This window comes from Equus caballus, chromosome 22, assembly GCF_041296265.1.
Source record: "Equus caballus isolate H_3958 breed thoroughbred chromosome 22, TB-T2T, whole genome shotgun sequence".
NCBI classification, from domain to species: domain Eukaryota; kingdom Metazoa; phylum Chordata; class Mammalia; order Perissodactyla; family Equidae; genus Equus; species Equus caballus.
The window spans coordinates 29741126-29753833 of record NC_091705.1 but is presented as its reverse complement, the minus strand read 5'-3'; the positions used below and the strand labels follow the sequence as shown (position 1 = coordinate 29753833).

General features: G+C 36.9%; 1 protein-coding gene across 14 annotated transcripts in view; it reads right to left on the bottom strand.

Annotated features, from left to right (window-relative positions):
* Window positions 1-12708, bottom strand: part of RALGAPB (Ral GTPase activating protein non-catalytic subunit beta) — a 91282-nt gene that overhangs the window by 59654 nt on the left and 18920 nt on the right. For all 14 annotated transcript variants that reach the window (XM_023626551.2, XM_023626552.2, XM_070247473.1 and 11 more), the window contains 3 exons: window positions 8751-8914; window positions 6957-7143; window positions 4169-4300 (listed from right to left, as the gene is read on the bottom strand). In XM_023626551.2, coding sequence (XP_023482319.1) covers window positions 4169-4300; window positions 6957-7143; window positions 8751-8914 — 483 coding nt within the window. The remainder of the gene's footprint in view (window positions 1-4168; window positions 4301-6956; window positions 7144-8750; window positions 8915-12708) is intronic.

Here is a 12708-nt window from a genome sequence, read left to right as displayed (position 1 = left end):
AGAGCCTGTTAAAAATCCAGATTCCACCCAGATTTACTGAAACAGAACCTCTGAGCAGGGCCTGAAGGTCAGGTGGCCACGCACAAACAAGTCCAAGGACAAGCATTTGAGAATAGTAGCATTCAAATCAAGGGAAATATTTTTTTTACCTGGAAAAAGATAAAGCATTACCATACTAGAAAAAATTTTGGCCCCTGTCTCACCATCATACTCAGCCTCGTCCTAGTAAATTTGCTAATGATCATGGGAGCCCCTTCTGAGTAAGACCCGAATAAGACTTTCATAGACCTGCCTCCCACCCAGCCACAGCTCATTTAACCAGTGGGGTAAAACGTCCAAAAGGTGTCTATCCAGAAATCTGCTAGAGACCTACAACTGACATAGCCTAACTAACAAAAATAATTTGATACAATTTGTCTCTTTTGAGAATCTGAGCAAAGGGAAAGCCTCAGTGAATTGAAAGGGTTAGAGTCGGAGAGTCACACAGTACCACAGCTATTTACACCACTGGGCAGTTATCATAAGGCTGTGTGTACCCCAAAGGCAGGAGGAAACAGGGGCTCAAGGGAAGCCTGAAGGAGAAAGTAAACCGTTTGTATGCACAAGAGAAGCAAAAAAGCCAAGAGAAAAAGAGTCAACAGATGACGGAGCAGCTTGTCACAAGACTGCTCTGACCACTCATCATGAGGACTACTTGCTCACTGCTGCTTGCAGCCAGATGAAACCTCTCCATCATCACACAATAACCCCTCTCTTTCACCTGTGTTTGCTTAAGGAGGTTCCTAGTCTTTACATCCAAAGGAACCCTGAATGAAATACTCAAATTTTTCAGCTCAACAAGAAAGACAAAGCTTGAAGAAATTAGTTAATAGTGAAGAAACGGGAAAACATTATCCAAGAACTAACTCTCAAAAAAGATTCCAGGACTAAAGTTTTACTGGCGATTTATTTCAGACTCTTAAGGAACACGTAACTTTCACGGGACAGAGCATGGAAAAGGATAGGAAGTTTCCTATTCTATTTTTTTTTGTAAGCTACCAAAACACAAATTAGTCAAAAACTAAAACTAGAGACAATTTGGAAAAACATTAAAAGAACAGCATTCCATAACCAAGCAGAACTTTTCTCTCAGGAATGAAGGATGATTCAATATTGGGAAATAAATTAATATAGCACATCAATAAGAAGAAAAACCACTTAATTGCTTAAATGGAGCCCAATATACAATTTGAAAAAAATGAGCACTATTCTTCATTTTATTTATATTTTTAAATTTTACATTTTGTAATTGCTTAGGAAACCAGGATAATAAAAATAAGTATCTACTATCAACAACTAACATCCCACTCAAAATTTCATGTAGTAGAGGCTTTCCAATGAAAATTAGAACAAAAAAAGGATGTCAAAACCAAATCATTTTTTAAACATTCTTTTTTTTTGAGGAAGATAGCCCTGAGCTAACATCTGCTGCCAATCCTCCTCTTTTTGCTGAGGAAGACTGGCCCTGAGCTAACATCCATGCCCATCTTCCTCTACTTTATATGTGGGACTCCTACCACAGCATGGCTTACCAAGTGGTGCCATGTCCGCACCCGGGATCCGAACTGGCCAACCCTGGGCCGCCGAAGTGGAACATGCGAACTTAACCACTGCACCACCGGCCGGCCCCAAAATTGTATCATTTTAATTCAACAGCGTTCTCTAAGTTCTGATAAATGCAGTAAAATAATATACAGAAATAATTACAACAATAACGGCAATTTTTCAAGTGCCTACCACGCTAGACAGTGTACTGTTTTACATACTTTTTCTTCTTCAATTCTCATAATAAGATGGATACTATCATTATCCCCATTTTATAGATTAAAAAGAGACAGACTCAGAGAGACTACATCATGTGCTTAAGTCCACAAAGAAAAAAGTAGTAGAACTAGAACTCATGTACAGGTCTTACTGCAACCAAAGCACTTCTAATTAATCACCACAGCATGGATTACTGGCAAGGAGACACTTCTTATTTGTAGATATGTGTCCACCATACTTAGAAATCTCAAAAGAATCAATGAAATACTCAGTGCTTTTTTAAATACCCAAATATAATATACAAAAAGAAAAGAAAAGAAAACACTTTCTATACAGCAATAGCCATTTATAAGATCTAACAGCAGGAAAAAAGTTAACCTTTCACAACATCAGCAGTAAGTACCTAGGAATAATGGTAAAAGAAATATGCAGATCTTTATGAAGAAAACTACAAAACACTTCTGTAAGATATTCAAGATTCTAAAAAAGAAAAACATACTCTTAGGCAGACTCGATATACTAAGATATCAGCTTTTTCTAAATATAAATACAGGCTTAATATAATTCTCATCTTTGGCAGAGTCTGGCTAGCTGTTTACTAGTTCCTCTTTTCCTCCTATGTTGTCTTGCAATTAAGTGTGGTATGTGAGTTCTGGCCAATGGAATATGGGGAGCAGCAATTTACTTCACTTTAAGACCTGGTCCATAAAAACCTCCCACGCAATTTTCCTTGCTCTCTCTTCTCCATCTTCTAGCCAGATACAGAGGCTCCTGAGTATAAAGCTGAGGACCTAATAAACCCACATACTGAAGCTGGAAGAGCCTCTGCCAGCCTGTGTCCCTGAACGACCATGTAAGCAAAGCCACTCCCTACCCTGGACTTTACGAAACTTATACTAGAGTAAAGCCAGTAAGACTTTCAGGTTCATCTGCCAAAGCAGGACATGTTCCCTACCCTAATAAATACACAATCCAAACCCCAAAGTTTTTGTGGGATTTTGCTGTTTGCTTGTGTTTTGTAATCTGCCAAATTCATTCTAAAATTCATCTGAGATGTTAAACAGGCAAGAAGAGATCCAAAAATAATTCTAAGAAATGGAAAAAGGGAAAACGACATTAGGCCTACCAAATATCAATAACCATTATAAAGTTCAAATAATTAAAAAGTGTGAATCTCATATAAGAATAAATGAGGAGATTAATGGGATAATACACAACCCAAAGACAAAACCTGGTATATATATTAAAAGGAACTTAATGTCACAAAGGAAACAAAGTCAGAAGACGTAACAGGTGAATATCTATCTGATCAAAGAATAAAGACTTTCTAATTTTAAAGGAAATAGAAATGATCAAAGAAAAACAGATTAAAAACAACACTGAAATCACTGAAAGATAAAAAACACAAACTACAATCTGAAAAAAAAAAGACAGAAAATAGTTAACACCCCTAATGTATAAAAAGTCATACAGAGTAATTTAGAATCACTAACACACAAACAGAAAAATGAGCTAGTCAGACCAGAAAAAGATATGCAAGGAAATGGTTTAAGAATCAAGATAGTGCACACCAGGAGCTGGCCTAGTGGCACAGTAGTTAACAGTGTGTGCCCCACTGTGGTGGCCTGGGGTTCATGGGTTCAGGTCCTAGGTGTGGATGTACACACCATTCATCGAGTCATGCTGTGGCGACATGCCACATACAAAAATAGAGGAAGAATGGCACAGATGTTAGTTCAGTAACAATCTTCCTCAAGCAAAAAGAGGAAGATTGGCAATAGATGTTAGCTCACAGCCAATCTACCTCACCAAAAAAAAAAAAAAAAGATAGTACAAAACAGAATGAAAGTTTCACAGAGCACAAAGATGGGGCTAGTAGAGAGAAAGGTAGAAAGTGATGAAACAGAACTGAATAGAATTACCATAAAGAAAGAGATAGCAGGAAGCAGCAATTTATCCCTCAGTGAAATTTTAAACAAGGCTACTAGAGGCCCTCAGAGCCAGAGTGACTAGTCGGTGCTGATCACAGAGAGGAGCAAGGCAGTCTTCAGTCCCCAAAGAATGACAAGGTCTTGGGAGAGATATCATCATCCATGCTGTGACAACAGGGAAGAGAACAAATGCTTCATCTACGCCAGTGACAAAATCCTAGAGTGTATAGACCAAGAGCAACTAATGATAGCCTGACCCTGCCAGGACAGGGAGAGCAGAAGGCACCTGATGCAGATGTGCGCGTTGTTCAATTCAGCTCCAGCTGACGATTGTGCTTAGCAGCTACACTCTGAACTCCAGCAAGAGTATAGCAAGATTCCTGCCCTAAGACACTTACAGGTAAAGAGCACATGAAATACTAAAATAACAGTACCTTAACATATGTAAAAAGCGAAACCATGTCTGTGCAACACACTCATTATCCATTTCAGGAGGGATCAGACTGGCATCTTCATCAGGAACTTTAAATGGAGGAAATGATGGACCATATGTAAAGCGTAGCAATCTGGAAAATAAAAATGCACACCACTAAGTTCATTTCTTAACAGAATGAAAGATAACATTTATTATACCTCATTGAAGTGAATAAGATAAATGAAAACACTTGTTTATAAAACAGACAAACTAGAAAGGGATTTCCAGTTTTGCAAAAGATCTAAAAAATTTTTTTAAACATTTAAATGATTTACTTAAATAATATCCATAATTGAGTTACATATTTATATTTTTATATTTTGTTATATAATTTTATAAATTTATATACTTAAATATAAATTTATATATTAATATATATTTAGTATATAAAATTAATTACATAAATTACTTATTAATTATATAAAATATTTTAATTTACATGTATATAAATATATAAATTATATATTAATTTGTACTTATAAATTTTATAATTTGTATATATTATTGATTACATAAAATAGTTAATTCTATAAATTAATATAAATTTATATAATTAATATTTGATATATAATTAATATAAATTCATATATTATTTAAATTTATAAAATAAGTCATTTATAAATTAAATATATTTATATAAAGTTTAATACATTTTATTATGTATAGCTCTGTAATATATAATATGCAATATGTACTATTTATAATTATATAAGAATTTTATAATATGTAATACAAATTACAAATCATATTATAAAATAACATAAAATTATAAATTTTTACATTTTTACGTGATATAATTCATAAAAAACTATTTATAAACAATTGCAGATATAATTATATAATACGCAATTATATTTACATAATTGTAAATTTAGCCACATAATAAAATTATATTGAATAATTTAAATTATTTTTAAAAAATTCATCCCACTGCAAACTCCTTCAACACAATTAAGCTATAATTTACTCATAATAATAACTGCTATATAACTTTACATGAAGTTCAGAATTTATGGTGTAGCTTAAAAGTAATTCAAATACTTAATTTAACAGTAATATTCCAAATGTATTAAAACTGTTCAAAAACCTTTGACTCAATTATTCTACACCCAGGGATTATATCTTAAAGAAATAACCAGAATACACACAAAGACTATGTATAAAGTATTCATATCAGCAATATTTTTAAAGTAAAACACTGGGACTAACATATATCAAAACAACAGGGAAATCATTGAATGAATTATAATTCCATTTATATAATGAAAACCTACAGAGCCATTAAAAATATGATCTCAAGATCTATTTAAGAATGAAAAAAGGCACATGTAATTAATAGGACAAGAATCAGACATCAAATGAGAAAAGCAGATAGTAATACTACACAGAATAATCTCAAACTGATTTTTTAAAAAGAGAACTAAGTGGAAAAAAATACATTAAAATTAAAAAGAAGTACTATTTAAAAATAGATTCATAATATTGACATTCGCCAAGATATATTGGAATAAAAATATTGCAAACCTTCATCTCTTAGTTTAAGTGATGACAAAGATATAAACATTTTATTAACTTAGAAAAAGACTAGCCTATCTTCCAATACATAACACCACCGACAAATTATTTGTTTCCTCCTCTACACACTCCCCCAATCAAACCTGAATAAGATCAAGTTTCTAGATCTAACTGTCAGTTGACAGGAAATACAGGGACAGAGGAATATGTTAACAGAACTAAGACATAAGCACAAAAATCCAGAATGTAAAATACTCTGTAACACAAAACAACCCAGTTTCTTCAACAATAAAAAAAAAAACCAGCAAGGAAATAAAAATGAGAGAATGGGCACCTACAGTTTAAAATAGGCCTAAGAAACATGTCAAGTCTGACACGCAATGTCTGAACCTTGTTTGTTTTCTGATTCAATGGAATTAACTATAAAAACAAAAAATTGAGACATTCAGGGAAATTTGAACATTGAATGGCTAACTGATATTAAAGAATAGTTAACATTTTTTTAGGTGTGATAATGGTATCGTGATTGTTTAAAAAGAATCCTCGGGGCCCGCCTGGTGGCGCAGCGGTTAAGTGTGCATGTTCCGCTTCTCCGTGGCCCGGGGTTTGCCGGTTCAGATCCTGGGTGCAGACATGGCACAGCTTGACAAAAACCATGCTACGGCAGGCGTCCCACGTATAAAGTAGAGCAAGATGGGCATGGATGTTAGTTCAAGGCCAGTCTTCCTCAGCAAAAAGAGGAGGATTGGCAGTAGTTAGCTCAGGGCTAATCTTCCTCAAAAAAAAACAAAAAACAACTACCTACTTTGGTTATAAAGTAGCATGTTGTATTAGGGTCCCATTTCTGTAAAATTATATATAAACATATATAATAGAATTTCTGGTGAACTTAACTTTTTCTGTTATACCTTTCTTGGTTTGCTTTTTTAAAATGAATATTTTAATAATCAGAAGAAGAGTGGGATTTTGGAAGGGGGGAGTTAGAGCGCAGGATTTATCTGCTTCTCCAAGATACTTGCTTAATCTAAAAGGTTTTAGATTAGATGGGCACTTGTCAAACTGCTATATCTGCTTTTTAAACGTGGTTGGATTCTATATCTAAGGTACAGTAATAACAGACACAGGATACAAGTTTTTTACCATGTATTCCATGAATCCCAGAAAGACAAAGAACTAGGGGAAAGCTGCCTAAGGCCAGATGGATGAAGGCAGGCAAGTCAATGATAACCTACCTTGAAGTGAGCGCACAGATGACCTTGCTCCACTGCTCCACCACTGCCGGGTGGTGCCTCCAGTTAGCCACCATCTCCTTGGCTGTTTTCCAATAAGGAGGTGTTGGGAAGCACCGAGTACAAGCTAGTAACCAAACCTCAAAGAGAACACCAATCAACTTCTCTGCCAGATTCTCAGCAATGCCACCTTACCAATAAAAAGAAAGCACATCTTTGGCATACTTATTTTTAAAGCAAAATGTTTAATTCACTGATTTGGGAGAATTGGTCAAAAAATTAAAAAATGCAATGTTAAGTTTTGACTTTCAAATAACCGTTTAATAGCAAGAACGAGAAACCATTCTTAGGAGCTCTTATGAAGGAAATCATGGATACATCAACCAATGATTGCTTTGAAAGTTTTCAAGTCATCCTGCTCAGTTCTTATCAAAGATAACCTTCTATTCTTATCAGAGATAACCTTCTAGCAAGTGGGACACGAACACATAGGGGAAAAGGGAAAGGATAGGTGTCTGTGATAAGTAACTGCTATGAGTCAGTTTCTGTGCCAAGTAGTTAACACACACGACCTCACATAATCCTCACATTAATTCTGCAGGATAGGTATTTATAACATCTATTACCAATTATCAATTAAACCTATTTTGAAGATGAGAAAACTTACATTCAGGAAATCTAAGTAACTTGCCCAACTTCACACAGCCAGTAAGTGAAGAAATCAGAACAAATACCCAGGTCTTTCTACCGCCAAACTTTGTTATAAAATGCTTCAGGTGTTTGAAAGCCACCCTTCAAGGGGTAGGGGGACAAAGAAGACAGCAAAAGGACTGATGCTGGGCAGGACAGAGCCTCAAACATGAAAACAGAGCTGTTCCTCTGTTGTGAGCCCTGGAACTAGGGAGAAAAGCAGTGGTCTGTACTCTGCATAGCTCCACAAGGCAAACTTGGGACTAGTAGGAAAAGGAATAAGGATGTACATTTCAAACGCACAAAAACAAAGTTTCAACAGTAACAAGCCCCAGAAGGGGATGAACTGCCCACCTTATGCTGCTATTATTCCTGGTATAGGGAGCGTGTAGCAGAGCGCCAATGAATCAACGACTGGCCAGGGTAGTCCTATTATGGGGTCCTTTTCAACACTAAAATTCCATGATTCCTTTTAGATATTTTCCTGGACACTGAATTTATGTGAGAGCACAAGCACACTCACATGTGTTAGTAAAGACACTACACAGATGAATAAGCAACAAGGGAACTCGGAACTGGAACATCAACTTACAGTCTGTGTACACTGTGCTGTAACATACAAAGCAGGGCTTCTAAAATACACACTAAAGTCCTATAAAACTGGAGGCTTTTTAATGGTTAGGTAATGAATGACATACTGTCATACTTCCAAAGAGAACACTTTAAGACTTTGTAGGTTTCATTTGCTGAACAAAATATCTCCTGTAGCTATCAAGTTTTCAGAGTCTACTTTGATAACTACTTTGTAATCAGGTACACTACTTATAGGCTCTAATTAAATTAATTGTTTCTTATATAGGTTCTATCTTCATATCCTAAAAAAGCTACTATTCCTGTCATTATCAAACGTGTTAACTCACTGAGTCTGTCACTGAGGGTAAAATAACGTCGTATTGTGCCTTTCAGGGTTTCCGTTCTGAGACTTGTTAACCTTGGTTTGTCAACTATTGTGCCAAAATTTAAACGCCCACTGAGTCTACTACACATTGAGTTTAAAGTGAACTATATTTGAAGCTCAGAAATAAATTAGAAAAAAAATAAACAAACCTTGAACAGTTGGCGGGGCTAGAAGTATGTCATTAATCTGCAGAAGAAACAACAGTAAGACTTCCCAGGTTTCTCGGGCCATGATGGATGACTCACGGGCCAGTTTCTGAATGGCTCTCAGGACCTGTAAGCATAGTCGAATCTGACTGGAGCCCTGTTCCTGTCTGAAGAAGACAGACAGAGATCACTGACAAGCCTTGAGGAGAGAAAGCAACAGCTTAAGGACAGGTGACTTATAGATAACAACAAGTAATGCATCAGCAGACATGACTAGGTACCCCCTCTTCAGTTCAAAGCCACTTCCCCGTCATACAGTTCGGCACTCTGGGATCTCAACCTTCCACTCCTATGAGAGCTTGAAAAGCTCCTGGGGAGGGGGGGGGAGGAGCGGGGGGATACTAGAATGTAAGCTTCACCTCTGGATTTTCTAAGTCTAAAATGTGCCTGGAACATAACAACAGGCACTTAACAGGTTTCTGCTCAGTGCATGAATAAATACCCACAACCACTTCTGCCGCTCACGCTGAAGCAGAATGCCCTTTGTACTCTTTTTAAATTTTCTTACACACATTCACAAGAATTCTGCATGCGATTTCATAGTGCTCACAGTCCCTCTGAAGCCAATGTCTACTAGAGAAGAGCCTACGGACCCAATGGAATATCCTAACAGGTCCCCAAAACTGATGAGGCACGGAGGCAACTGTCTCAGAAATGAGCACCTGAAGAGGAAGACAGAAATCCAAGCCCTGGCCCTTATCCCCACTTTCCAAAGTGGACCACCTGAAAATTTTGAGAACAGTAAAAAACCCACTGCATTAGCAAATGGTGAGTTGGCCTCCAGATCTCCTATGTAAAACCCAAGACAAGTAACTAATTTTATTAAAACTAATCTTGAGGACAAGTTTCTATATACGATGACTCATGTCACAAAGAACTGATAAAACATGTTTGAATCAGAGTAGGGAATATCAAAGACTCCTCGAAAAATCCAGAAAATGAAGTGAGTGCCCATAGAACTCCTACCCAAACATTAGGATAGAGATTCTCAGATTCCGGGCCATGACCCAGAAAGCCAGACACTTACCCTGGAGCTGCAAACAAATGACACCACTAAGTTTTCCCTAAAGAAGTCAGACCTAAAGCAAAATGATGAGACACTCACCTAGGAAAAGCAAAGAGCCCCTAAAAGCAGAGAGATGTCCCTCATTCAGCCAGAGGTAAATCCAGTCCACGTGAAGCCGTGAGGCTCAAGATTTTGTCTATTGCTGCTTGAAGAACACTAAGAAATTATATAATAGCCCCAAACCTCATCTAGCCATAGAAGAGAAAGCCCAGATTAAGAAATAAAAATTCCACTAGTGGTCCTGGAGCTGACACTCTTCCAAGCTAGCGGTAACACTGCAAGCCTCCCAAATGGTAACCTAGGCCTACCAAGAATTTCCAGGTATCTGCCCAGTGGCAGTAAAGGAAACATCTACTCCTTAGGTACTGTAACCTCACTCACAAGGCCTATGTCCAAGTTTCTAAAGCTAAGAGAAACAACATAATCTTTACTAAAAAATAAACAGAAAGGTTTAAACACCAGAGATTTTCCTTTCCTCCTAATATTTGCAAAAGCAACTTGTGATCTTCAGAAAAACTGTTCTAGAAAGGGGCTGGTAAACTATTGTCCATGGGTCAAATCTGGCCTGCCATCTGTTTTGTAAATAAAGTTTTATTGGAACACAGCTATGCTCATTCATTTACATATTGTCTACAGCTGCTTTCTCTACACTAGCAGAGTTGAGTAGTTATGATAGACACTCTATGGTCCACAAAACCTAAAATATTTACTGTCTGGCTCTTTACAATAAAAAGTTTGCCAACCACTGCTTTGGAAAAATATCATGTTTTTTAAAGTGCAGTATAGGGGCCCACCCAGTGGTGCAGAGGTTAAGTTCGCATGCTCCACTTTGGTGGCCCACGGTCCACGGGTTCAGATCCCAGGCGCTGGACCTATACACCACTCATCAAGCCATGCTGTGGAAAAGTAGAGAAAGACTGGCACAGATGTTAGCTCAGCAACAATCTTCCTCAAGCAAAAAGAGGAAGACTGGAAACCGATGTTGGCTCAGGGCCAATCTTCCTCACTCCACCCCTCCAAAAAAAGTAGTTTATTTGAGCAATGAAAACCCTAATCGATATTAAAAGATGGTTCACTCTTCACTAAATTATGAAAATAAGAAATCAAATTGATAGGCAAAAAAGAAAGGTTACATCCACTCTGACAATCTCTAGCAAAGTGGTAAGGCAGTTTCCTCTATTTTGAGTGTCACTTTCTATAAAAACAACTAATTAAGTAAACTTGTTGACTGTTTTGTAAACTATCTGAATCAAATAAAAATTGAAACTTCCAATAATGGTAGATGAGATCATAACTCTCAATATTAGCACTGAAAATATTCAGCTCCCTAAGACACTATTGGCCAGGAGAACTCTAATAGTCAGTTCAATACCCTCTCAGAAGTACTCACACACTTTTGAGAAAACAAGCTAATTACCAAAGAGTAAAATGAACAATTTACAAGGTAATCATGCTTCGCAAAAACAAAAGCCTAATTAACTCAAATGCCATTTTTTTCATCAATACAAACTAACCTAGCACTGAGACATAGTAAGAGTACAAGGAGCTGAGATGTAGTGGCAATACTACTCATGAGACTGTTCCATGCACAAAGAAAAAGCCCAATAAATTAGTCTCCTCAATGGGATGACAAGAAAGCATTAAAACTATTACAGTAGTCCCCCCTTGTTAGGGAGATATGTTCCAAGACCCCAGTGGATGCCTGAAATCATGGATAACACCAAACTCAGTATGTACTGTTTTTTCCTATACATATATATCTATGATAAAAGTTTAATTTATAAATTAGGCACAGTAAGAGATTAATAACAATAACTAATAATAAATAGAACAATTACAACAATGTACTGTAATAAAGGTTACCATAGATCTTAGCAACCTCAGCATACAATTTTTTCCTTTCATTATTAAGTCAAGAACGTTCACCTTTTCACTTAAAGAAAGCACCTTACAGCTTCTCTTTGGCATATTCCAATTACCAGCATCACTACTCTTGCCCTTTGGGGTCATTAAGTAAAATAAGGGTTACTTGAACACACCACTTGGATACCACGACAGTCGATCTGATAACAGGCAGGTAGTGGATACGCTGGACAACGGGATGATGCACTCCCAGACAGGACAGAGTGGAATGGAGTAAGACTTCATTACACTACTCAGGATGGCACACAATCTAAAACTTATGAATTGTTTATTTCTGGAATTTTCCATTTAATATTTTCAGACCTCAGTTCACCATGGGTAACTGAAACTGTGGAAAGCAAAACCACAGATAAGGGAGGACTACTGTATACCATTTTAGAAGAACCTGCTTAGCTACAAACAACATGCTAATTACTTCCAACCATTTCCTGTTATTATTTCTACTTGAAATCAATAAACACAAGCAATCAGCATTTAATCCACACCCACAGTAATACCAGTATTGCGCCAAGTACTGGAAGCCTGAACAACCCAGTTCCTGCCCTCAAATTGGTGAGATGAGGAAATGAGACATACACATTTTAAAAGATCAGCAATAAAACAGTGGAGAGATACAAGAATGACACAGGAAGTAGCCTATAGGTTCAGAGAAGGTGTGATCACGGTGGGCATGGATGGTCACATAAGGCTTCTCTTAAAGAGAAGGCAGAATTTAAGATGAATCAACAAGAGATGTGGACAGGTAGGAGAAGAGGAGGAGGAGGAGGAAAACAAAAGGGTAGGCCATGATGGGGAAGATCTTTAGGGAGTCTTGGGGAAGGTTTAATTTATGAATCTGACCAAAGAGTAGCACTCATGCTGAATTAGTGGCAGCTAATCTGGTTAGGGGCCAGATTACAGCAGGCATTTCAC